General features: G+C 42.6%; 3 protein-coding genes across 3 annotated transcripts; 1 reads left to right on the top strand and 2 right to left on the bottom strand.

The window, feature by feature from the left end:
• Positions 1 to 3,389: 3,389 nt before the first annotated feature.
• On the bottom strand, positions 3,390 to 5,793 carry map1lc3cl (microtubule-associated protein 1 light chain 3 gamma, like). The gene is made up of 4 exons (XM_072663065.1): positions 5,720 to 5,793; positions 4,962 to 5,017; positions 4,749 to 4,855; positions 3,390 to 4,153 (listed from the first exon to the last, which is right to left on the bottom strand). The coding sequence occupies exons 1-4, from the start codon at positions 5,775 to 5,777 to the stop codon at positions 3,994 to 3,996; spliced, it is 381 nt and encodes a 126-aa protein (XP_072519166.1). The 5' UTR covers positions 5,778 to 5,793; the 3' UTR covers positions 3,390 to 3,993.
• Positions 5,794 to 8,609: 2,816 nt separating this feature from the next.
• Positions 8,610 to 22,477, top strand: LOC140540980 (uncharacterized). Its single transcript, XM_072663473.1, has 4 exons — positions 8,610 to 9,294; positions 15,652 to 15,817; positions 16,360 to 16,575; positions 19,213 to 22,477. Exons 1-4 carry the CDS (start codon positions 9,052 to 9,054, stop codon positions 21,600 to 21,602), a joined length of 3,015 nt encoding a protein of 1,004 aa, XP_072519574.1. The 5' UTR covers positions 8,610 to 9,051; the 3' UTR covers positions 21,603 to 22,477.
• On the bottom strand, positions 22,266 to 26,179 carry ttc9c (tetratricopeptide repeat domain 9C). The gene is made up of 4 exons (XM_072663474.1): positions 26,058 to 26,179; positions 24,563 to 24,890; positions 23,868 to 24,050; positions 22,266 to 23,165 (listed from the first exon to the last, which is right to left on the bottom strand). The coding sequence occupies exons 1-4, from the start codon at positions 26,067 to 26,069 to the stop codon at positions 23,017 to 23,019; spliced, it is 672 nt and encodes a 223-aa protein (XP_072519575.1). The 5' UTR covers positions 26,070 to 26,179; the 3' UTR covers positions 22,266 to 23,016.
• Between the last annotated feature and the right edge of the window lie 292 nt (positions 26,180 to 26,471).

Raw genomic sequence — 26,471 nt, 5'->3', positions numbered from 1 at the left:
CAAGTGCTAGAGTTGCGCATGAGCTCTAGGCTAAAAGCTAACTCCTACCAGGCCCTACTACAATTTCTACAGCTAGCTAATAACAAACCTGCTGACTAGACAATGCAAGGACCCAGAGAGGACAGTAACACAATCTAATAAAACTCAGGATTAATTACAGTTATGCTTACAGTCTAAAACGCTATGCTCTGTTAAGTTATGATATGCTGTGGGTCGTCACGCTGATGTAAACCAGCCAATCAGAGCAGAGCTTATAATGTTTTTTCAACAAGCCAAAAACAATTCATTCTGATGTACTATAACAGGGTGGTAAACAGGCTTGCAAACCCACATCTAAGCATTTTCTACCCCAATCAAAGTTACATCTACCATTTATACATTAAAGAACGACTGAATGCACCTTCAAAACCTCAGACAAACCTTCCACATTGGGGAGAAAGAGGCAAGAACATTTGGAGCATAGAATTGTTTCCATTTGTTTGGATCTTTTTATTTCTTTCACTGACCTCAGAATGTTAGTGCTGCATAGCCAAGCAAAATATATGCCTATTCAACCCCTCTTCTCCTTAAAGAGGGCTGCCTTGTTGGATTCATCAACACCAAATTTGGCCTGTATCCATCTGTGGTGGTGGTGGTAAAAGATGAGGGTCACTCAAATTCAGGCCTGAAGGACAGAATAAAGCATTTCCCTGCTCAAACACTGTCAATTCACCTCTTTAGCTAATGATCAGGCCCTTTGTGAACTGAATGGAGTACACTACACTGTCAGTGCTTGAGCCTCAAGCACCACATAGAGGAAGAGAGTCCTAGAAGGCTTGTCCAATTAGACAGAAAGTTTACATACTATATTTTTATGGAAATTCCCAACCGTAGATGCAAGGGTGAAAGAAATTCCACCAACCAACTGAATTTTATCCACTGATGCAAATACTTAAACTGGAGTGGAGTGGTGTTTTGCTAGGTAAACTCCAAACTCTATGAGATTCTATTTTGATTTTTTTAGGCCCAAAGCAATTTTTAGGTGTAAAAAACATTATATATTAATAATATATATATTCATTTTTTCTGGGTTTGATTTCTCTGATGTGAGTTTTAACCAAACCCATGGACTAAATAGTAAAGCCATGGGTGTTTCACTACTAAAAATCCAATAGGCTTATGCTTAATCTAGGCCTAGGAACCCAACCCTTGCAGGAGTGTTAATTAGAGCAGTATAAGAAGTGGCCTAACATGAAAATGCTACTTCACAGCAAACTGTAAAGAGCAGCTTTTTCTGCACTCTCTGCACTTTTATTTATTGTAACCCTTGCTGGCCCTTTTTATTATTACTTTGACTGAGAAAACAGCATGCTCTCTCAACTAAGGCCTTCACTGGCCCTGCATTTAGAACATCCACATGACTGTTATTAGATTGCGGCGGCCTGATTCCCGGGGCAGTAGGGCGCTAGAATTGGCAGTGATGTGCTAAGTGAGGAAAGGAGTAGAGGAATGAGGCTCACAGCATTATTAGACTGCATGTAAGCCACCTTCCTTTAACTGAGTAACATCACACCTGAGCTCAAAGACTTTCTCAGCCAACTGGCACAATGACCCCTGGCCCTTATATAAGAAGATGCGATTATATAAGGCGTGTGTGTAGGAGGCCGATAGATCTGTCAGGGAGGTGTAATGCTAAGGAATCTTATTGGCTGGCAGAGATGTGCCTTGGGCCCTCGGGCTTTCCGTGTTGGCCAAGATCCTGCATAAAACTCTTTGAAATAGTTCATGAAAAGGCTTCAGCTTAGATGTTGTAACTTTAGTTCATTTCAATTAAAATTCATTTGAATTACTCTTTAATATTTTTATGTGAATGGTTGAGATTGCATATCAGCACCAATCTTGGTCTGATGCCAGTAAAAAATGCTGCAGGAGATATTGGAAAGAAAAAAAGGATAGATCTAGTGTGAAACAGCACTCACTCAGACTGTATGTTATTAGCTGTGCGTCCCAACCTAAGTCTGAAGTGAAAACCTTTATTAAGAGGTTTAACATGAAATATTGCATGTTGTATACTTCTTTTTACATAGTCCTTCTTTTTTCAGAAGTCAAAAGTAATGGGACAAACTAAAAAACTTGGATGTAAATCCTTCACATTAATACCGAAAGTCTGAAACCCAAGGACAGGAGTGTTGTATTTGGGGGGTGGGGTGGAAGGGGAGGTTTTAGGATGAACTTGTTATGTATTTTGGCAGAAGTATTGGAGTTGTGGGGCCCAGTTTAATATCTTAATCAGTTTAATATCATGGGGCCCAAAATCCCTGGCAGTGTCCATGCTCATGGATATTACCAAATGCTGTGTTTCCTCCTGAGATGCTCTTTCTATCTGAGTCTTTTCTTCAGTAAGTGAAAAACCTGTAGTTATGTTAAGGTCAGGTGACAAACACTGCCATTTATTTGCCTTGAGAAGCTCATTGGTTGCTCAACAGTATGTTTGGATCATTATCAATCTGCCTATTCATCAGTTTAGCAGGATTGGACTGACTCTAAGCAGAGAGTGTAGCTCTGTACACTTCAGAATTCATCCTGCTTCTTTTATCAGCAGTCATATCATCAATAAATACCAGTGACCCAGTTCCACTGGCAGCTATACATACCCATGCAGTGACAGTGCTTCCATCATGTTTGACAGGTGATGTGGTGTGCTTAACCCTTCCTTTCCTTTTCCACCCACTAAAGTTAATCTTGATTTCACATATCCAAAGAATCTTGTTCCAGAATTGGTCAGTCTTGTCAGGCAGTCAAATGGTTTTCTTAAGGCTACTCTGGTTCTTAAGTATTACTGAGCTCACTAGTGCATTCTTCTTTTAGGAATGTACCAAATTGCTTTTTGTTATCTCTCTGATAGGTTTGTTAGGTTAAGGCCCAACAGTGGTCTCCTTATTGTGCACTGACAACTCGATGGGCTGCAAAATTAAGATTTCCCATGAATTCTTTTATGTTCTTAATTTGTCATGAAATAATGAGGGAACAGGCAGCACCTGGTTATAAAGCTGCTTATCAGTCAATTGTCCAATTAAACCATTTGAATTAAAGCTGAAAGTGTTATATCATGTCTCATGTGCTTCATTTTAAATCTACTGAGTTTGCATTTACATTTACATTCATAAAAATTGTGCCACTGTCCAAATCATTACTGACCTGACTGTAGCTCATTTTAAAGATCAGTCATTTTCAAAAAGAAATATTAAATCAGTTTTTGATGATATTTCAGGTTTTAAATTCAGTATCTAAAAGGAAAAAGTGATATCATGCCGTGTCTAGTGGCTGTTTTCTCAGGACTACTGTTGACAATACGCCCGAAATAAAATGAGCTTGTAAAGACCACCCAGAGGCTCAGCTAAAAGGGCAGAACGGGTTTATTTTTAGCATTCCCAATAACAGTGGAGGTAGAGTACACGACTGTCATGTTCACTGTAAACATTTTCACTGTGGTATTTGCACTCAAAATGGCTCAAGCCTCTTAGTTCACTTTCATCAGGCCTGTTTCCAGGAGACAAGCGAACAGACGCAACACAGAGAACAAAGAAGGAAAATGTTTGTCTTCCAGACATGGAACCTCTTCCTCTCTCCCTCTTCCTGTGACAGCTTGCTGAAGGATATGGAATCCCAGGACATCTCCTTTGTTCCACTGAGGTCCCACAAACTCGGAACGTCACAACCACACGGCTGTGTCTCCAAGATAAGTGCTCGAGTGACATGACTCCTCAGCTGTGTTGCAACTCTTAAACTTCTGACGAGGCACATACTGTTATGTTTCTTCCCCATCACCGTAACCCGTATAAGAAGTAGAAAGAACAGAAAATGGGACTGAGGTCAATTTTCTTGGCCAGATCTGCATGGCGTTATGATGTCCAGCAGGTAGGAGAGAGCTTGGTCAGTCAGTGGTGGAGAATGGAGATAATGGAGATCATGGAGATTGCTAAATGGTCCCTAAAAAGAGGCCTGGGTCTTATCTCAGCCGAACATGTCTTGCGAGGCGTAGGTCATGTAGAGAAAGCCGTCCGGGTCTCTGTGCTGGGAGTATATCTCTGCCATGCTGGCCGTCATGCAGCACATGCTCTTTTCTGAGATCAGTAGGTACAGAGACTGGGATGCCTCCAGGACTATCTTGCTCCTGAGAGAAAGACAGAGGGAGAATGAAGGACCCCTTCAAAGAACACTTAACCCTTAAATACATCATATGAAGGTTCTCGGACCCTTTAAATTACGTTTACACTCACAAATCGCTTGAAGTGATGCCTATAAAACATGTTTGTTCCTGAAGGAACCTTCCAATAGATATAGAGGTGCATAAGAGTCATTTCTTGTAAATGATAGGTGCATGCATGAAAAGCGGCTATTTATATTTTGGGGATTGAAATAACGTAATTGGTAAACTGGGCCTCTATCAATATACTCTACTTTCTGTGGTTTCTCATATATCTGATAAACAGTTATAACTGTGGTGTGAAATATAGAGACTCATATAGAAACTGTGAATCATTAGTAGAGTAAACAGTACCAGTCAGCGGACTCAGTGGTGTTATATAACCATGAACACGACACCAGAATCAGAAGATCTGGCTGGAAATGTGAAGCTTGATTCAGTATGATTAGTATCAGTTTATACAGAATATATGTATGTATGCAGGCTTCTTTTACACTGCTCTGATGCCAGAACGTCATACCTCACGCAAGTACTGCTTAGGAAAGAGCTGGAAATGACTCACCTGAGCAGACACAGGAACTGACCCATTGTAAGTTCTTGAGGCACCAAAAATTTTGATTTGTCCAGTAGAGGAAGCTGTTTCTCGCGAATGTATCGTTCTACAATGACCTGAGTTTGGAAATAGAAGAGAGCAGGAGTCAGTCACAGCATTGGTTACACACTGTTGCCCTGAGATGTTGAGATGCAGAATCAAGGCAGTAGAGGAACAGCTTACCGGTAATTTGTTGGGGAACTTGGATCGAATCGTGCAGACTTCATCTTTTCTTGTGGCTGCATTCAAAGGACAACCAAGGCTTAATTAATCACCTTATAATATCATATATGAGAAGAAGTAAAACATAAATTATTGCAGGTACAAAGATTATGTATTGCTCTAGAAATTGTGCTCTGAAATGTGCTGTATTTAAGCTTTCTGTAGAGATTTAATTCACTTTTCTTCACCAATGATGCCTGTCCTTTAACTAGGGTGTACAAACTTTTACACACTACTGTAATCTTTACCCAGTCCCCCCACCCACTTTTAGATAGTCAATGGTCCAACCCACTCTTTAGCACTCTACCCCTATCACATGTAATGCTCCTGACACTGGAAGGGCGAGGACTGACACACAGCCAGCCACCGCCTCTTTTCGAACTGCTGCCAATGCAGCATCACTGGGCAACCGTCTTGCAGACGCCTGTGCCAGCCAGCATTACATTAATTTGATGTCAAGCCATCTACCGGCACAGAGAGAGCAAGGCCAGTTGTGCTCTCTCGGACTCTAGTTGCTGATGGCAGACAGCATGACCTGGGATTCAAACCAGTGATCCCCAGGCAGTGTTTTCTTTTGCTTTAGACAAAATACACTAATAAAACCACCTGAATCTGGAACAAACACATGCCATGTTTACTCCAGATCACATGTATTAAAATCTTCTTCACACAAAGTGACAGAAAAAGGAAGAAGTCCCTCTTCCTAAGCTGCAGCTTACCTAGGCATTTCCTTTCCTTGAAAGGCATCATTTCCATAGACCTCTCGAAGGGTGGCATGTCTGCGTGGGGTTGGTGGTGAGGTGGAGGCTAGGGTGCTCTGCAGCCCGGGCTGACGGTGAGTCCCCTCGGGTAGAAGTGCGCTCAAACCCCGCCTAGCAGCCGGATGGGCTGGGGTTTATAAGGGGGCCTGAGGAGCAGAGGTGTGAAAAGAGGGCGGAGGAGTGAAAGCTCTGATACGTGTAAATATGTGCTTACACATAAAATAGTTCACAGCCCTGTGCTGCTGAGCCAGTGCTGCTCCTTAACGACTGATCTCAGACCAGCATCTGGTAACCCTCTTCAACACCCTGCTCCTCCAGCAGTAACTACACTACCCAGTCCCCAGTGCTGAATTAACACCCAAAGAGTCCAATTCACACCAACAGTGTTTACTTGAATCCCACAGCACACAAATGAACACTGTAGGCTTTATTCATTCAACCCTGGGGGCTCTCCTGTACAGCTTTGTTGTAAAGCCAGATGAGAAGATTCACACCCACCAGTCATGCCAAACCTTTTTCAGAAGTTGGTGCCAGAGTACATGGAGTATCCCCCATCATTCACGTCCACGTTTCATTGGGCAACAACATATTGTGTTTTAAATTATAAACGTAACTCATGGTCCAGAAGCCTTTGGGTTATGCCTCCAGTAACTTCAATAAATGAGAGACTGGATGACTGTCAGATCAGCTAAGCAGACTAGCCTACTTTTACTGTAGGCTATATGTAGTTATCACACTGAATGCTGTCATTTTAAAGCAACAGTGTTTAGCTTTCTTTTTTAGATTAGGCAGCTGTTCCTTAATTAATGGTTAATTCATATCCATGCATGTTTTATTATACATGTTTATTTATATTAGGGAGATTTTTAATGTCCTTTACATGTAGTAATACCAACAAATTACTTGTGACCTACAAAATGCGGCAATGCCAGTTTGGGGATAATTACAAAATCAATGCATGAACCACTACTCATGTAGGCCTACTTCATTGTACTAAACAGTTTTAGAGGTTTACCATCAAGCAGCATATTGTACCCAACCCATCCAATAAGAGCTTAATCTGAGTCATCTAAGCACAGTCAATGACTTCATCGGTCCAGAGATACAATGTAAATAAGACCACAGAATTAGATACTCGATTAGATCTAGGACAGTGTTTCCTCATCAGTCTCCCTGCACTGCATATTTAAGCGTCTCCCTCCTTTAACACACTCATTTACTTGCTGAGCTGAATCAGTGAGAGTGTTTAACCTCTGTTAAGGCATTTTGTGATTCAACATCAATAGAGACTTTATCTATACTGTAATAATTACAGACTCATTAACTCAGAAACAGACCAGCGCAAGATCAGTAAAAAACCCGAAGGGACACATTTGACCTTCTCAGGTTACAAGTAAATCTTTGAAACCTGTGGGGGTGATCAGGACTGGAAGATTCAATACATTTACACTATATGGACAAAAGTATTGGGACAGTGGTCCAGAAAAGGCTTACTACTAAGTTTTGGAGTATTGCTGTGAGGATTTGACTGCATTCAGCAACAAGAGCATTAGTGAGGTCAGGGTGTTGGATGATCACCACCTCACCTCATCCCAAGTATTGGATGGAACACCATCATTGCAGTATACGCAGTTCCCCTGGTCCACAGCTCAATGCTGGGGGGCTTTATATCCCTCTAGTCCATGCCCGGCATGGTTATCTAGAGTATCATATTCATATATCATATATATATATTGGCAGAACTTCTCTACAGCCACGAGACAAACTGTGTGTGTGCATTTACACATCTGTGTCAGCAAGGGGTGCAACTAAAAGTAACTGAATGCATTCTTTGGGTTGGGGTGTCCACTAACATTTGGACATATAATGTATCAGAAATCAGTTTGGTTTATTAAAAGCAGTGATTTCAATACTTTTTGAACAGTATCGTAGATAGATAGACAAACGTCACATAGGTAGAAAAAAGAAAAAACTTGATTGATTGATTGATTGATTGATGGATTGATTACTGTTCAAAAGCACTTAAATTCAATTCAATTTAATGTATTTGGCGCATGTTGTCACAGGGCAGCTTTACAGAGATCCGGCTCTGAGCCTCTTTTAAGTCAGTGGCGACAGTGGCAAGAAAAAACATATTAATATATATATATATATATATAACATGTATGTTATAAACACGTTTTTGCCTCTAGATTTGCTCGACACCTTTGAAACACAAGGCAATATGTGTGTTAATGTAAGTATAATTACGTTATTTCTCAGTCCTAAATGAAATTAAACATTAACTGCATTCTTAGACATTTGCAGCTGTCTGCGTTATTCTGGATGCGACTAAAATGTATTTTTCAGTTTCCAGTTTAAAGCCTGATCAGTTGCACACGATTAACATTAAAACAGTGCACATTTATCTGCACCCAAATGGGATTTATTTCATGTAAAACATTGATGCACAGTTGCCATGACACCACTTTGTGTCCACACAGCGCCACCTGCCGTCTGAGCACTGTTAGAGCGGTTCCCCTCCATGCCTGTGGAATGCACGTGTCGCATAGCAGCCGGCACAAATGCGGTGGTCTATTGTTGCTAGGCATTCAGACTCAGGTGGACGTATTTAGTCTCTCCAACGATTTTTCATGTACAAAAAGTGAGCAATACAGCTAATCATAGAGTACTTAGAATAAAATGGGCTTGGTGTGATGAGTTTTTTAGATGTAAAACGCTATCTTTATTAAGCGTCCTCTCTATTCGAAAACTTCTCTAGCCAATCCGCATCGTGCCTTCGCACCGTGGCCCCGCCCTCCAAACTCCTGTCCCCGCCCCTCTCCGCTTGCAGTGTGCAACGGGCTTCTTTCGCATAACTGAATCGACATGATGAACGGTAATGCGATAGCTGACGAGGACAGTGAGGCGGATTATGATTGAGGACGACCGTTCAGGCTCCTGTAGCCCATTTTAGGGACTAAGCTAGGATTCTCGGGTGCGCGGCTGCAGTCTACCTTTCTGCCTTTCTCACACGAGTGCGTGAATGCGAAAGTTAGCTCTTGAGTTAGCCGGAGAGAGCCTTAGCCTGTGCGTTTTGCCCAGAGCTGTGGGGGAAAACAGTCACGGACTCTGCATTGTAATTAGGGAGACACAAATAGCCTACAATGTGTATCCCGACACTACGGCATTGATGCGGCATTGACAGGCGGTGCAGCGGCTTCGCGCACAGGCGGACCCGTAGGTAAGGTTCCCCGTTTCATCCAGCGGCGGCGACTGCGCCCCGCTTGGAAGCCGATTTTAGGCGCACGATGACGGGGCGCAGGAGCTGCGTGAACTCGCTGTGGTCGGGCAGCGAGCGGGTCCGCATCGGTGAGCGGCTGAAAGCCACGCTGGCTGGGATCATGGAGCTGGACCTGCTGAGGGGGCGGCAGCTGGAGCTGGTGGATGCGGTTCTGGAGGAGAGCGGGAAAACCGTGGCCGGCGTCGCTCAGCAGGAGGCAAACCTCGAGAGCGTTGCCGAGGATGGCGTCGCCACAGCCTGCAGGCAACAGGTCAGCGGGGACGGGGATACAGGTTACCTCCGGGGGGCATTATGTTCTGTCATTATTTTTAACTTAAAGCTCGGGACGTTGCATTAAACGCCTGTACTGTGTCGTTTGTCAAACCTTTTCGTGACAATGACGTCAACCATTGAATAACACCGTGCCATGACCAAGCCAGGGCACCAGTATTTACACTGGAAGGGTGTAAGTTACACGCCTGGTCAGCGCCAAAACACACATCCTCCATCCAGCGTGTCAAGGTTGAGCACAGGTATCCTGAGCCACCGAGTGCCGTGCATATTAATTTTCCCACACAGGATTAAGTAGCTTATGGGAATGGTGTGAGAAAAAAACCTCAATGCTTGTGTGAGAAGAATCTTTTCATTTTAGCAGGATGTCATTAGGACGTGGTATCTGTTGGTCAGGGACTGAGGAATTACAGAAACTCTAAAGTAACGTTATAGTCAGCAGATGTGGAAAGCTGAGCTCCTGTACAGGTATGAAGGGCTTTTCACTGGAGGTGTCCTTCTGTTCCAAGTAGTAACCATGTCAGTGTAAGGAGAGAAGATGAGGGGGAAGTGCTTGTCTGAATTGACAATAGGCTTAAGGATGGTTTGTGACCGTGTAATGGTCAGTGAGATGCTGTGTAAATGAAACAGATGTCTTATGGCTGTAGGCACACAATGACAGCATTCACCTGTGTGGGACAGAAATGATGAGGAAGTTCAATTCAGTGTTGAACTTATTTCTTCTAACTGTCTGTTTCAGTGACTCCAACTTTCAGTGTAATGATTCATTCATAGATTCACAAGTCAAATCAGTTTTATTCAGATTTCCTTTCTATACAATGACGGTCTAATGAGTGTCAGGGTGTGCTAATTTAAGAGGTGTGAACTACGCTATAGAAAATAAAGGTGCTTCAGTGGTTCTTTATGCGATGCCATTAAAGAAAAAACACTTTGGGTCCACGAAGATTCATGTGTGCAATAGAGATGTGTACGTGTAAAGAACATTTTTAAGGTCTAAAGAACCTTCACTTGCTCTAAAGGTTAAAGGATATTTTTAAAACCAATTTTAAGGTTCTTCATTCTTCTGAAGTGTCACATCTCTGTTACAAACATGCTTCTTTATGGAACCAGAAGAGGGGCAACAAGGGCGGGAATCCAGCACAGTTTACCCCTTAACTCTTATTACACACTAAGGTGTATTATTCAGTAACCACAGGGCCTTCTGTGCAAACAGGTGGGGCTATTCTTTGGTAATAGAAATATGTCATAAAACCTTCGGCTTGCCGGTGGGCAATTAGCCATTTAAGGGGCTAACGTGCCTACTAAACCTGGCAGTTAACAGGTGAGCTGAATTAGATGTGGTTTAGCAGGAAAAGCTCTAGAATGTGCAGGAATATGGTCCTCCAGGACCAGAATTGCCCACCCCTGCTCTATGGCATTGCTCAAATTTGAAACCATTTGAAGCACCTCTACTTCTAAGAGTGTAGATTCAGCTGGATCAAAATCACAGAGCAACGATGATGTTTCTAGAGGGTTGAAATACTTAAAAACAAAAGTGCTTCTGACGTGTAGAATCCCCCAACAACGTTGGAGAGCACCCTTATCAGTGATAATAAAGCTTACAGGTAAAGTGTGAAGTTCATAGTGCTTTCTGTAGGGTTACAAATGAACAAAGTGCAAATATTTTAGCAAAGTAGTCCAGTGTTGCCTAAATGTTTCTCCAGAGTACAATAAAGACTTTTTGAGGTTTAATATCATTGTGAAATATTGGTCAAATTGAATAATCTGACGATTATGTAAAGCAGTTTTCTGCTGATATGAACCTTAGATCATTGTGCATTCTTATCTTAACATTAGAATGTTGTATTTTATTATTATGAATCTATGAGGAAAGATTGTGAAAGGTAGAAAACCGTAGATGCTACAAAAGAAGTCTACAAGAGTTTAATTTAGTTTGACTTGAGAGTCGAACAATTTACGTTAAAGAACCAGTTTGAAGAACAGATTTGGACGTCAGTACCAGTATTTCCTTGTATAACATATTTTGCCTTACAGTTCTCACAATACATCATAGAAAACCCCACAAGTTCTTTCACATACTCACTGTTGGGGGTTAGCCGATGAATCTTTCACCACCAGTTAGTTAGACATCTTATTCCAAACATAGAGTGACTCATAGCTGTAGCTGAATAAGCCAGGATCACAAATAGCTGTTATAATTAACCTCGATCTGCAAACGTGTAAGAGCTTCTGATCTTGACCCCAGTTAAGAAAAACCCCAGCAAGCTCAGGTCTGATTGATCCGTGTCGTTACCACAGTGTACAGCTGTGAAATACAGTAATGTAACGAGACAAAATGTATTAGTCATGGCTCTGTTTGCTGCTTTTCAGCCAACGCATCTGCCATTTGCATAAACAGCACATGCTGACATGATTCTGCTGCCCGCGTCATAGATATCACCTCTTGACTGTTAGCTGCAGAGGGAGAGAGAGGAAAAGGGGAGTCTGGCAGTGAGATGCAGGGATGGAGGTGGAGAGCAGAGCAGAGCACATGGCTGTGCAAGCTTCTCAATGAGTTAACCCCCTCAGAGCAACTGGCTGCTGTGAAGCTTTGTCACCTCTTTTCCTTCGGAAATTCAATGAAACGCACCACATTTGTTAATACTTTAGAGTGTTTTAGTCACACAGCGCTGGACTAAAAGAATTTTAATGAGAAATGAACCCCGTTGACTAATTTTATTACATCAGAAAAAAAATATCAAATCAAATCAAATGTATCCCCAAATGTAGCTGATCAGTCAGAACATATTTAGTGTTCCTAAGATTGTTTGACAATGAATGGATTTAAACAGCATGTTTTAGGCCAAAACCTGTATTATTCATCATTTCTATAAGGCAGCATTTAGAGGCAATAGACCCCTCAGATGTCTGATTTCTCTAGAACAGATCATTTCACACCAAACCACTCTTGGTGGCTTTGTTTACATCTTAACCATTTTAATTATGTGGATTTCTTTAAATATTGGTGGAATTTCCCTTCAAGGGTTAACCAACAAGTAAAGGAAGTGTGTATCACACCATTTACTATCAGAATAACCGCACCTCTAAATCAGTGTTAAAACTGGATGGCTACACGTGGGATGAGGGGAAATTTGTAAATTTGTAAATTTGATTTTCCCCAACACTACTCTTTAAAAAATGCTGTGACTTTGTAAAACCTCTGTCTCTCCATCCTGTTCCTGCTGTGGGTGGTGCTGGAAAAAGAAAATCCGGTTCTCATAGATTGTTTCCTGATCAAATACAGTAATGACGGCTAAATGTCCGCACACCTCCTGTGACATTGATATGAGAGCTTGGGTAAGTGCTCTATCATTAGACAGGAGAGATCAGACTGAAGCACCTCCCACGCCTCCTCCTTATCTTCATTTTCTGTCCATTTTCATCATTAGTCTTATATAACTCTCTTTCCATGTGCCAAACTGCTTCTTTGTGAATTGATTGGTGGCTGGAAAAAAGCCAGTACTAGTGTGACAGTGCTCTTAGACCTGGATCAGGTTTCTCACGCTCAGGCTCATGCCCCTGCTCCTCACGTAATCAAATAAAATGTAACTTTATACTGGGATGATGCCCAGCACATGCATTTCATATACAGTGGAGTACCTATTTGTGTTTCTGTGTCACTATACAGCGGCACAAATATCCAGGGACAGAATGCAAAGATAACCCAATGTTCAGCGTATTTGCCCAATTCACTCCCAGCAGCCCCCAACCTAAGATTATTAATGCAATAAATCAATTTAAAGGACCCATGTGGAAAAGGCCATCGCTTGTGAGAACTGTGTAACACTGCTTAACCCGAGTCATATTTATGTAAAATCAAGTAATATTACTGTACCGCCTCAGTCCACATGCTTGCATACTTTCAGTGATCATTATGTATCTCTCAGCTTGTCCAGAAATATGTGTCCTTTAACAGTGGCTCAACGCGCAAATTACACTTCCTGTCTGCATGGGGAGGAAGAAAAGGCAATACTCCATAGTTTTGCTTTAAAGTGTCTGTAATTGGTTGAAACAGTTGAAAGCAGCTTGATTTGAATTCAGTGTTTTTACATATACTGGTTTTTGAACCTACAGCAGTTTAGCCCCGCCCATTCACATTGGTGTTACAAGGAGTGTTTCATCCTGGACTGCTTTTTGAATGACTGCTAATCAAAACAGAAACTTTCTTTTGGTCGATTCATTATTATTTTTGGGCACAATATAAATAAAAGCCAGTTTGACTGTAAAGCCACAAACGTAAGGGGCAAAATAATATGCAGAATATGATCTCTGAAATGTTTTCTGATCAAGACGTCCCTCCATTTCACTCAAATTCCACTGGGGTCAAAAATTTAAAAAGGAAATGACTTTTCTGGAAGTTCTATGAAAGCCTTTACAGTTCATTTATTTCTATTTTTACATATTCATTTAATTGTACTTTTTAAATTTACTCTACCCTCCTCAATTCATAATTGTTTTCCATAGAATTGCTGCAATATATTTTGTTTTCCTCACAGAAATGTTGTTTCTCTAGCTGAGATAGAGTTAAGCACTGCTGCTGACTTGGTTGTGTGGGCGAAGTGAGAGAGAGCGAGAGAGCGAGCGAGCAGGGAGAGCAGCGAGAGCAGCTCAACAGTATTCTGAAGTGAAGTGGGGGTGGTAGTCATATCTAGGAGTGTGTGTGCGAGTGTGTGTGTATGCTGGGGGTTTAAAATGCCTCCCTCTTGCTGTTTCTCTCACTAGGCAACCCATCCCCCGCTCTCTCTCTCTCTCTCTCTCTCTCATGTACTTTCTCTGTCTCTCTCCCACTGACTCACTCTCTCTCTGTCTCTTTCCTCGCTATCAATCTCTATCTGTCCCTTTGCTAAGTCTTCAACCTTCATCTCTCCCCTGCTCCTAATCTCTCTGTCTCTCTCTACTTCTCACTCTCATTCTTTTCTGTGTTTTTTCTCTCCAGCTTTTAGACAGGGGAAGAGAGGAATTATGGGTAAACTGGTGGTGCAGAGATAAGCCTGGTCAAAGTTTTTCTTTCAAACCCCACTCAACCCCCTTCTCCTTCTATTTCTCCTTCACTGTTCTTTGTTTCGTCATCTGTCGCTCTCTCCATTCTTTCCTCATGAAACACTCCCATCCCCCGGGTTTGGTTCTTTAGCACCATGAGTCACCTGCATTGTGTGTGTTGAAGTCAGATTGGAGAAGCGGAGGACTGATCAGAGTTTACGGGATGCAGACAGTAGTCTATTGTTTAGGAGAGTGTTGAAGGAATGATGTCCTTGCAGAAGGAAGTTAGAAGTGTGAGGTTGCAACACTCCACAGCCCCGACCTTGGATTACAAAACTTTTTTTATGATAAACTTTGCTGGGAACCCAGGTCCAGCTAAAATCTCCAGGCCAGAGTTGGTTTAAATATGTCGCTTAATTTTTTTTTGTCACTTTGAGTCACTTAAAATGCACAAGCTTTTGTTTAAACTGCTGCTAATGCAAAGCCTTCGGACAGCTCAACACGCATGGAGGAGAACATTAACTGCCAGTTCTGTAACATCAGCTACCAGACACCTGCACCGCCTAACATAGCGCTGAGTGATGTGGGGGGAGGGAAGGCCACTCTACCAACACAGAGAGGGTGAGGCTAGTTGTGCTCTCTGGAGTTGTTTTCACATATGAACTCTGGAAAATGTCCGGAGAATCATATCCGGACATTATCCAGAATTGCCTTTTCACACATGCTGAGTAAAAGGAGCTTGGGACTGACTGGGGATTGATCGGGAGACCACCAATGATTGGGCCAACGCCTAGATGTCGGATTTTCTGGTTGCCATTATTTCGATCCTTGAACAACTGCAAACACTAATCCTCCATCCATTACAACTTGTTACTGAAGCTTTGCTTAGATGGTCAGCTCCCAAAAAACAAAAAAATAGAGCGTCCAGACCCGAAACATAGACGCGCAGGGTGCACAAAACATGAGGAGCCCAATGCACCAAAAATGTAAACAAAACGTGTCTCGCTCATTAAAAACGGTAGGGGAGAAGTGCCTTGGTCTGCAAAAAAATAATATCCAGTGTGAACTCCTCCCTTTTTTAGAGCACTCAGTTATTGTGAAGAATGCCTCTGAAAGCAGCAGATGGCCTGAAGTGATAGTATCGCCCTTGAACACAAAACTCCCTACATTTAGAAGCTGGGAGAAGTCAGTGGTTTGCTGCTGAAGCACTATTTTAGAGCACTGTTGTGTAAACAAAAGCCATCTCCAATACGAGCCTTGTAATTACCACCCCTCACTTGTTTTAACATGTGCTGTGTCCTCTGCTTGCTCTTCTCAGACTCCCTCTCCAGCGGATGCAGTGATGCCAGGCTTTGGGGCTGTGGATGGAATCAGTTCACGTTGGTCCACTCTGTCCTGGGAGATCCCATCAGAACTTCTCTCTCCTCCCACTCCAGAGCCCACTGGCACTACTTCACTGGACTGTGACTCCAGACCCAGCTCAGGTACTGCCTTTTCATTCTGAACTTCAAAAGATTTCAAAGAACTAAGTGGAGTCACATTGTGTGCTTGTGTAGAGAAAGCTTCTATGAAAAGGTATCTCCAAATGGTCTTTGAAAATGTCTCTGTGTACCCTCATAGTCTGAAGTATCACACACGAATACATGAAGGGGGGCAGGTACTTCAAAGCCCACTCCTGTGTCTGAATGTGTTTATTGGTGGACTTTATTCCACTGTTCCTCTTATTTCTTTATTTATTTAGAGATTACATGTTCACAGCTGGTGCACTCTGACACAGCCTTATCTTAGTGGAAGTTTGGGGAGCTTGAGGCTGTGTCAGATCAGTATTTCTGTTCATTTTCCACTTTTATCTGATATTTACTTGTGTGTGTAACTTCTCTGTGCAGCCTTTGGTAAATATTAACCCTCGCCCTTTTAGCTTATACCTTCATTTATATCCGTCACTCATGAAACCATTCTTTTGTTCAGCCTCTGTTCCTACAAACCCTCCCCCAACTTTTTCTATGTGTTTTTTTTTCCCCCACAGGTTTTTACTCGGTCAGTGGGAGCTCTCTGTCAGACTCCTGTTACTCAGTGGCCAGTGAGGCAGCTCCTGGAGGACCAGTTAAAATGGGGGGGACCTGCAGGCCTCACTCACTTGACCATAGTACCACCCAGTGGAGGGAGGTTGAACAGCAGAGTGTCCAGAGCGCAGATGGGACAGTTACAGTACAAAAAGGAGAGAGGAGGCCGGCTTCTACTGGTAGAAGGAATTTTATTATCTGTTGCTTGCATAGTTAGTAAAATGTATTGAGCCATTTTCATACTTAAAACCCAGGACATATTCAGGGTACTTTTCCAAGTACTGTAAAGGCTTGTCTTCATTCACACATGCAGCCTATAAATGGTGTTCTACCAAGATGCACACATACATACTAGTGGTGTAGCTCCTGGAAGCCTGGGAGGCCTAGAATATTTCAAGCTCTGTAGATTTCCTAGTACCAATAAGAGAAAAATAAACATCAGTTGTTTTGAGTGAAAATGTTGCAACATGAATTTCGTTTTGCAATCTTATAATACAGGGTGAAACCAAAGGCGCTGAGCTCTTCAATTCTTGTTCTTTAATGTATTACCAAATCACCAATTTTATCGCGTATACTTGCCAGTGTTCTGCAACTGGTCATGTAAACCAATTCCTTTTTCATCATCAGAAATTTGAAATCAATGCAAAAATCTGGATTTGAATGTAAGTACTGTAAAATACCTCTGAAATTGAATTTGGTGGTTTATGGTTTGTAAATCATCAATTCAATTATTAAACCACATTTTAAATTTAATTTCGAAATGAGCTGAAGACAAAATCAGTCGAACACAGAACCTCAGGAAAATCTATGATCTTGAGAAATTATAGTCATGCCGGAAAAACAGTCATGTGGTGATAATAACAGAAGTAACTTAAAAATAAATGAACATACCTGTTTACACCTGCCATGAACAAGACTTTTTGTGATGATTGGGTCACGTTTGGATATTAATTAATATGAATAATATGATTAATATGAGTAATTCATACTGTCTTTTGGAGGAGGACAGTTTAGATGAGAAACCAGTGTTTATAGGAAGTAACAGAAATTATGTGTTGACGTGCTTTTCATGCAGGAAAGTAAAATCTGATCTCATGTGGTCACACTGGGGATGCATTTTAATGCAGTGTTTGACTGTTTTTGCCAAGATGGTATTTTGTAACCAAATCCATGGAATTCAGATTCAGATTTTTCCTTCACAAACCAGAGAATTCTGTACTAGCTCTCAAAGCTATCGGTAGCAGTGTCAACATTATCAAGCTTTCAGGCCCTGGCTTGTGTTCATACTTAACCCCTTTTAGATTAATTACCATTCATTACCCGGCTGAAAGTGCATGTGTGAAAAGGGCTTTCTAGTTGTACTGAGTGTTTCTGATTAGTTTCCTTTCTCTGACCCAGGGGTGGGTAACTCTTATCCTAAAGAGCTGGATTTCTGCACAAGTTGGTGAATTTCCTTCTCAAACACACCTGATTCAACTCATCAGTAACTGTCAGGTTTAGTTGGTGTGTTAGAGCAGGTGAATTAGCAAACAGTGCTGAACTCAGGCCCACAGTTCCTCATCCTTGCTCTAACCCAGCTGATAAATACAGGGCCTATAAAAAGTAGTTGCTCCATTTTCTCTTTTATTACTTTTATAAGTTGAATCCTGAGGAATATGTAATAATCTTGTTTTTTAAAAAGAATGTACAAAAAACACTGACATGTCAAAGTGAAAACAGATTTCTACAAAGTGAGTGTAGTGAATGTGTCTCAAGTGATTGTAGTATAAAACACCTGTCTGGAAGGTCCATGGTTAATGATTAATCAGTATTCCTGGCTTCAAAAACACCATGAAGACAAAAGAACACACCACACAACTCAGAGAAATGGTTTTGAAAAGTATGAGTCAGAGGATGAAAACAAATAAAAAACGGGTTTTAAATTGATGCTGCCGTCACCATGTTTCATGGTGGGAATGGCATGTTTGTAGTGATGTGTTGTGTTTGGTGTTTGCCAAATATAACGTCAAGTGTGTGGATCCATTTTTGGTCTCATCCAACCAAAGAACCTTCTTCCAGTTGACCATGGAGACTCCCACATGCCTTTGGGTGAACTGTAGTCGAGATTTAACTTTCCTTGACGCACTCCCATAAAACTCTGACCGGTGAAGAACCCGGCAACGATTGTTGTATGCAGAGTCTCTCCCATCTCAGCTGCTGAAGCTTTTAAGTCTGGTGTCTTGGCAGTCTTTCCCACTAGTCTGCTTCCTGGACAGCCACTCGTTTATCAGGACGGCCTGTTCTAGGCAGATTTACACATGTGCCATATTCCTTCCATTTCGTATCGATGGATTTAACTGAACTCCAGGGGATTTTTCAGTGACTTTTACCTTTTTTTTTTATATCCATCCCCTGACACTTCAATAACCTTTTCTTAGAGTGTTCATTTGTCTTCAATGTGTATTTGTAGCCTGGAAACTGTGAGACTACCAACACCTGGATTTCTGTTGAATTAGGTCCTGGTATGTTAAATGTAGTGAATGTTTATATAACTACTTAGTTTACATGATATATTTATTTAATTAACATTGCTTTGTAGAAATCTGTTTTTCTGGTAAACAAAATTGTTTATACATGCCAACATTATTTATTTATTTGTATATTATTTATACAATAAATAAATAAATTAATTATACAATATATATTTATAAAAGCAATAAAACAGGAAAACATCCAAGGGTGTGAATACTTGTTTTAGGCACTGCACCATTTAAAGATTCTTTGTGTTTTCCTGATGATAGCCAATAACACGCACTCTTTAATTATTCTCGGAACAGGTGAACTAGAGATTGATGGGCTCATGTTTCTGACTGGCCTCTGCTCAAGTCTGGGAGGAGCACAGAAGGGTCCCGTCCTTTCCACTTCCACCACCAACTCACAGCTGCAACTAGACCCCAAATTCTGCTCCGACCTGGTCTCAAGGAAGACAAAAGAGGTGTACCCTTACCCTAGCCCACTCCATGCTGTGGCCTTGCAGAGTCCCCTCTTCACCTCCTGCCAGGACTCTTCCCCCACCCGCCGCTCCCCCAGCCCAGAGGGGGACCAGCCCGGGGAGCCAGAGCTTGAACAGCCCCCTGTGAGGAACCAGCCTCCATCTTCTCCTTCGCTCACACAGCTGGAACAGTACATAACCAGATTAGTCCATCAGTATCACAGCAGGGTATCTGCTGAGGCTTCCAGTCGAGCATCCCAAAAGGCTGCTGCAGGCTCAATACACGACGGAGTCCACCCAAGAAGTGCTTCTTCCTCCAGTTTGACTGGGGGCAGCGCAACCCCATGCAAGTCTTTGCTAGGCAACTCTGCTCGAGTTAGTCTGAGCAGCATTGGTAAAAAAGCTAGTCGGAATTCGATCAATCTCGGGAACTTGCCATCAGTTACTGGGGAGGACTTCAACATTAGTTTTCACCTCAATTTGAATTTGAACTTGAATCCGAACTTGAATAAAGCTCTGAGTTTTGATGCTAAAAACGGAAAAGAGCAGGTGTCTGGATCCTGTGGGCATCTTGGTACCAACTTAATCACCCCAACTGCCTCCCCATCTTCATCATCAAACACAGTCACCAGCACCCCTAACTGGAGGAGCAGGCCACGCATATCCACCTGCCCATCTACAGTCAACCATCGTGGGTCTTTGGAGATTACTGGAAAGTCCTTTGGCCCACTCAACTTCTCCAAGTCACTGGATTGGAGTGGGGCTCCTCGAGAGGAGGCAGAAGGGTGTCCCCCTTCCAAAGCTTTAGAAAGTCCTGCTAAACTCAGCGAAGACTCTGCAGTGGTGTGCGAGATCTCACGAGTGTCTGGGCTGCCAAAGTCAGTAGTGGTCGGGCTAATGGAAGAAGGAGTGGAACTAGATGCGGAATCCTTCCGGAGTGAGAGAGAGAGGGGTGAAGGGTCAGCGTCTCCATGTAACGCTCCTACACCTCGCTCTTCTCGTGCTTCTCTTCACTCAGCATATGGAGTAGATCGGCCTGGCTTGTATTCAAGCTCAGTGACCTCAAACCCCTGGGCAGGAAGTGGCAGCATGGAACCGGACTACATTTCTCAGCAGCACCGGCTACAAGTTAGCCATTCAGATTCCCATTCAACACTTACAACGCAGTCAAACAGCCCTCGCTCTGATCACTCTGGTCAAACTCCTTCTCGCACTTCGCCCATATTGCCGATCCCTCACAGTCACTCAGACTCCGCCTCTTCTCCAGGCTCTGCCACACACTCAAGGGTGCACTCCCCTCCACGCCTGCTCACAAATTCGCCATTCACTCCTGCCCAGCTGTCCGTATTTCGGCGGGACTCTCCATCCCAGTGCTCTCTCCCGCACTTCCACCCCTGCGGCTCCCCGCTGGAAGGCCCCATTAGGCCTCGCGGCGGCTCCCTCAGGCAGGATGCTGGAGCTGCAGCTGGATGGAGGTCTCAGGAGAGAGGCTGGAGGAGAAGTGGGGATGGGGAGAGGCTCTATCAAGGCAAGCATGCCTCCAGAGAGTTGGTGCGAGCATCGACAGTCAGCAGTTACTCAGGAAGAGACTATGGCAGCTGCTGGGAGGAAGAAGCAACTGCTCGGACTCCCAAAAAGGCTACAAAGTTCTGGAGAGGCTTCGAGTCCCGGCTTTGGGGGAAAGAGGAGGAGGAGAGGGACAGGGATGAGAGGGTTGGAACCTTTGGCTGGAGGCATGCCTCTTTAAAAGAGACTTCATCGAGCAGGGTTCAGGAGCGGAAAGACAGCAGCACGTCTAGAAAGAAAGGGACAAGCTGGGATGGCCGTAGCTCCAGCCTCCGCTTATCCAGAAGAGCGCTGTTCCGGAGTGAGTCTCAGGGATTCTTGGAGCCCCGTTCCCAAAAACGCGAAGCCCGTCTTCACAGCAGCCAGTGGTGCTCCTCTTTCGAGATCAGTCGAGAAGGGCGAGGTACAGAATGTGGGCGGAATCTAGTGAGGAAAGAGCAGAAGCATCACTCTTCCACTGCTAGTCTCTTCCATCTCTCTCGCTCACAGAGCCTTGAGGGAAGCAGTCACTCGCTCTCTCCTCTTTCCTCCCCTTCCCTCTCTCCCTCTCCACCACCATCAGCTCCGCTCACTCGTTCCAGATCATTCCGCGACCTTGGGAGGAAGGTTTTTGGCTCAATGAGGTCCCTCAGTTTCAATAAGAACCACAAGTCAAAAAAGAAAGACTAGTAAGCGCTGTAGACAATCACTTCACAGTCTATGGAACGGTTACTAGGATGAACGTTTGAGCTTTGGTTCATACAAGTAGAATTCTTCTTCAAATGGACAATTACCACTGATGGTGTGATGTAGTAGGACTGTGCAATGACAACAACCATGATAGCTGCAAACTGATACTGTGATAATGATTTGTAATGGCTCTGAATACATTTCTTACAGAAACTAGGATCCCTTGAGATTGGCTGTGCACTTACAGAGCAAATACTAGATATTGTAATTGCATTTGAACACTCATTTCATCTGCTGTGTTATCTAGAAATGTTTATTTGACTACAATGTGACTAAAAGAAATGCACTAGTTACAGCCTTTTGCAAGTAATTAATTGCAGACCAAAATCACGATTCCATTATGCTATTAACCGTGCAGCCCCATTCCGTAGGCCAGAAGCAGGATTAATCTGTGTTAGGAAGAAGTTATGGGGGGTGCCAATACTGCCATTTTACACAACTTGTAACAATACAAAAGTATTTGAAACAGCTATTCTTTCTGCACGTTTTTGTGCCGCTGCATGCTACTCTGTGCTGTGTCTGTGCACTATTATATTTAGTGTGTGCCAGTGTGCTTTTTATTATAGAAATACTTTGCACTATACACAGTGTAGTGTGTATACTGAAAGTATTTAAGTACTTTAGGTATATAATCGCACACTTGTTAAAACACATGTAGACCAAAACCACAGGAAGTAAAATATGTTGCATAAACTGTGTGCTCAGGACTTTAAAATAATACAATAAGATTATGATATGTAATAATTTGAAATTATTAACTCATTTCAGTGTTAGAAAATGGCTCAATATTAATAAAGATTTAAAATGAAATGTGATCCTGATTGATTTGCATGTTGTTATTAGTTCATTGAAACGCATTGTGAGACAACAATGGGATTAAACTTCGCAGTCATCTAGGCCTAAATCCCCTCACACAAACATCTGCTTGCTGGGATTTATCACAACAATTGGTCCTAATCTTATTTTTAATCTAGCCACAGATTCAACAGGATTCAATCTCACAGTTGTCAACTGCAACAGAACTCCAATCTGTTTAAAGGGGCCAAAAATATTTATTATACAACTGAACTGTGCAGAAAAAAATTGACACAGGGCAAACTCTCAACTGGAGACAGAAACCAAGACACAGAAGAAACACCTTCCTGAACAGAATCTGGCTGATAACAGATGCAGCCATAGTCAGTGGACTGGAAAGGCCTTAAAGCTAGTGCATTAACAGATAGCATCAACCTGCCAGTCAGAACAGTCCCAATTTTTCCACAATGGTTTGCAATGCCATCCATTTATCCCAGGACTGTTTTGGTAAACATTTACCTTCACCTTTCTTTTTCTTTTAGCAGATCTTTACAGATCCTCATGGTTGTTTTGGGGGGTTTTCTGTAGTTTCTTCCTCCTCTCCTTGTTTCTGCTTACTGAACATGCCTTTGTAGAGTGCTTTCTCCTTCTGGTAGTCTTTACTGAGCCTCTCCTCCACTCGTTGCAGCTGTTTCTTCACATTGGCGTCTGAGAAACATTCATATTTTTAGTTAAATTTCAATGTATTTGTATAACACTTTTTACAACTGCCACAAAGCGGCTTTACAGGAATCCAGTGATAAGACATTAAATAAATCATAGTAAGAAATCAAGTAAAAAAAACCCAGCAAGCCACAGTGTCAAGGAGAAAACTCCCTCAGAGCTGAAGGAAGAAAACCTTGGAAAGAACCAAGAATCACAAGGGGGACCCATCCTCCTCTGGTTAAGATAAGGTGTTTTTAGGTGCCAATCGATCATTTTGAAATAACTGCAAAAAAGTTCTCCTTAGCTTAAGATTTTGCTACACCCAGCAACTCAAGCACCACATTTTTCCTACTTCTGACCACTTGTCATTTTCCCCCAAATGTGTGCTCTTAAACGCCCACTCTCTGTTGCTGTTGGTGAAGACTGCATCATGCAGCATGGCATCTTGTGCCAAATTTGAAGATATGCACAGACCAATCAGAGGGTTGGGGTTTGTGTACAGCTGCCTGACCAACATGAATAACATTGAAGACAACAGTTAGGTGTGTATTTACGACTACTTGGAAGAAGGCCATGTGGCCTCGAGGGTTCCCCCACAGTGTATGAAACTCAAACACATTTACTTGGAGAAATAAAAAAAAAAAAAAAAGGTTGTACAGCTAAAAAGCTTTGCAACACTGAAAATATGAGTACGTTTTTTTTTACCATTAGGTTTCCCTCTGCTGGCCTGAAGGAGGTACTGACGGGCAGTTTGAGCATCACCCAGCTCCAGGGTGGCCACTCCAGCTCTGTACAGGGCTTTAATGTCTCCAGGCCTCCAGTGCAACACCTTCAGACTGTACTCCTGCACACGGGCATAGTCTACAACTTCTCGCTGCAGTAAGCATGCTGCTCAACACAGAGAAAACACAAGTTTGTTACTGCATTCTGCAGAGCTATACGGTCGAGTACTTTTATTTTCATTACACAGTACAACAAAATTTCTCTCTTTGCATTTTAGAGCCATGCTATGACGCCCCTGGGCAGCATTAAGTGACTTCTGCAAGGACGTATCTGTCAAAGACGAGGTACATTTAGAAGATGCACATTTAAGGGAATACAGAGAAATGTGACATTTATCTTTTGAGGCTTAGAAATTATGTAAAATTAAGAAATGAAAAATAAGAAATAAAAACTAACAAAAAAACAGACATTTAAGAAACCTGCTTTTGTGTTTAACGATAATCAGACACTTATTTAATCTTACATGACCAAATGTGTCTCTACATGACGACAGAAATACAAAATGTGCTGTGTACCCCTTCTAACATCCACTTTTAGCTGTCTAGCCTTTCACTGATGATGAATGAGACATGAGACTACAAGACAAACGGGCAAGCTCTCTTTCAAATACCACATACCTGCCAGGTTGTTATAGCAGTCTATTTGTGTGCTCCTGAGAAGTTCTTCTTGCTGTTGGGTGAGGGTGGGTGACTGGGGCCCAAACCCTTTTAGGGCTGATGTCACTTCTGAGTCAAGGCCACGAAGTACAAGCAAGGCACGGTGATAACGTCCAATGGCGGAACGGATGCTCTTCTCCCGGTAAAACGCATTCCCTTCTGTTTTTAACCGTACAGCATCATCCAGCTGGGCTTCCACTCTGGAGCTGGAGCCTCCGGAGGCCCCAGAGCATGATGCTGAGCAGCCCTCCTCCTCCAGGCTTTCCTCTGCAGCAGCACCATCTGAAGGCTGGTAAACACAAATCTGTAAGCAGTGCAGGACTTTACTGTATGCTAAAGTACTTGAACCTGTTCCTGTAGCTAAATGTAGTATAAGTCAAACAAAAGGTCACAGGTTACAGTGATTCAGAATTCAGAATTTTACTATGTTAAAGAAAACAGAAGCCAATTGTGAACCAAGAACTGGACACAGAGTAGGTCAATATGATGATATTTACCATGATTCTGATATGACATAATGCTTTTCTGAGTATATGTCATTTGATTGAATAAATATCATGTTTAAAGTCACGCCACATTACACAGGTGTAAAGGTGAGTGAAAAACTTCGTCCCTCACAGTAGTAAAAAGCACTCAGATTTTCACAAAGTTTGATATAATCTGAAATGTTTACATTACTACTTACAAAAGTCACTGGATAAGGAGTGAATTCAGGTGTAGTGTGGTAGAGTGGGGTGCAGTGTGACTGAGCATAGCAACAGTTCCAGTAAGCAGGTGCAGGGTGTGTTTGGATGGGGTGCAGGTGAGACAGCTAGTGAACTGTGGACACTGTGCTACTGTCAGTTCAGCAGCCTAACTGCGTAGGGATAGAAGCTGTCTCTCTGACCTAGACTTATTCCCGGTTAACCACATCCTTCAATAATGGTTTCAATACATTTATACTTCATAGCTTGACAATTGTCTACGTGTGACAAATATTTAGAAATATTATATCTTTGCTGAAACCTGGCATGACCTGAGACCAAGCAACAATTTAGTATGCTGGTACAGCAGAACAGGCTCCCAGGTATCTAGAGTAAAGATCGTCGTTGTTTTACAGCATGATTTAGGAGCACCACAGAAATCTTAGTCTTTCTTGTAAGTCTAGCATCATTTCACTGCACCCTTCAGCAGTAAAATAGTTCCAATAGCTCAAAATGAATCCGAGAGTTTCTTCAAAATAAAGCATGAACCGACAGAGACTCCATGATTCAACACTTTGAGCTAAACATCCTAATAAGCTGTTGCTCACCAAGCCAACCTAAAGCTGTTTAGTTGGGAGGCGTCTGAGCGGTAACTGGATGAGGGAGAAGCATGCAGGCAGCCAGAGATCCACGCTGGCCACCTTCCTCCCACCAAATGTGAAAGTACAGCTAAACAGCGGCGAAATGACGTCAGCACCGGTTCATATGTTTACCTTGTTGTCCATTGATGTGTGGGTGAAGATGGGTAGTGAATGCAACACCTCCGGGAAGTGCTTTGTTTGGGTTATTATTTAAAGTGGTTAAAGCACTAGAAGGATCCTTGCTCTTCGTTTTAGTGTAGTTATCGGTCCCACTCAAACGTATACCGCCCCCTGGCGCCACTACACTCGTCATTACAGCCAGCGTCTGAACAAGGGGAGTAAAGAGAAGGTGCTTCTGAACTGCACATCCTAATGGGAGCACATCTGCTCAGCAGCACAGACATTTACCTAAATTCACCACCATTCATGCCTGTGAGCGGCGCTGGCTTTTCTAGGTGAATGCAGTTATCTTTTCCTAATAAAATCTTTTTGAGATTTTACATTTTACAACAGGGGCATCGCCACAGATTTCTCTCGTTTCCTCTG

This window comes from Salminus brasiliensis, chromosome 19 (assembly GCF_030463535.1).
Source record: "Salminus brasiliensis chromosome 19, fSalBra1.hap2, whole genome shotgun sequence".
NCBI classification, from domain to species: Eukaryota; Metazoa; Chordata; class Actinopteri; order Characiformes; family Bryconidae; genus Salminus; species Salminus brasiliensis.
Note: the sequence above shows the minus strand (reverse complement) of the source record. Positions and strands in the feature narration are given on the sequence as shown.

What these genes read in the sequence shown, in the direction of transcription:
- map1lc3cl (XM_072663065.1), bottom strand. Translation starts at nt 5,777, where the DNA reads ATGCCACCCTTCGAGAGGTCTATGGAAATGATGCCTTTCAAGGAAAGG. An exon ending in AGTTCCCCAACAAATTACCG is followed by an intron (nt 4,856 to 4,961) that starts GTAAGCTGTTCC and finishes TTCCAAACTCAG; the next exon opens with GTCATTGTAGAACGATACAT. An exon ending in CAGTTCCTGTGTCTGCTCAG is followed by an intron (nt 4,154 to 4,748) that starts GTGAGTCATTTC and finishes TCTTTCTCTCAG; the next exon opens with GAGCAAGATAGTCCTGGAGG.
- LOC140540980 (XM_072663473.1), top strand. Translation starts at nt 9,052, where the DNA reads ATGACGGGGCGCAGGAGCTGCGTGAACTCGCTGTGGTCGGGCAGCGAG. An exon ending in CCACAGCCTGCAGGCAACAG is followed by an intron (nt 9,295 to 15,651) that starts GTCAGCGGGGAC and finishes TGCTCTTCTCAG; the next exon opens with ACTCCCTCTCCAGCGGATGC. An exon ending in GAGGAGGCCGGCTTCTACTG is followed by an intron (nt 16,576 to 19,212) that starts GTAGAAGGAATT and finishes TTCTCGGAACAG; the next exon opens with GTGAACTAGAGATTGATGGG.
- ttc9c (XM_072663474.1), bottom strand. An exon ending in CTGCTATAACAACCTGGCAG is followed by an intron (nt 24,051 to 24,562) that starts GTATGTGGTATT and finishes TGTGTTGAGCAG; the next exon opens with CATGCTTACTGCAGCGAGAA. An exon ending in CAGCAGAGGGAAACCTAATG is followed by an intron (nt 23,166 to 23,867) that starts GTAAAAAAAAAC and finishes AATGTTTCTCAG; the next exon opens with ACGCCAATGTGAAGAAACAG.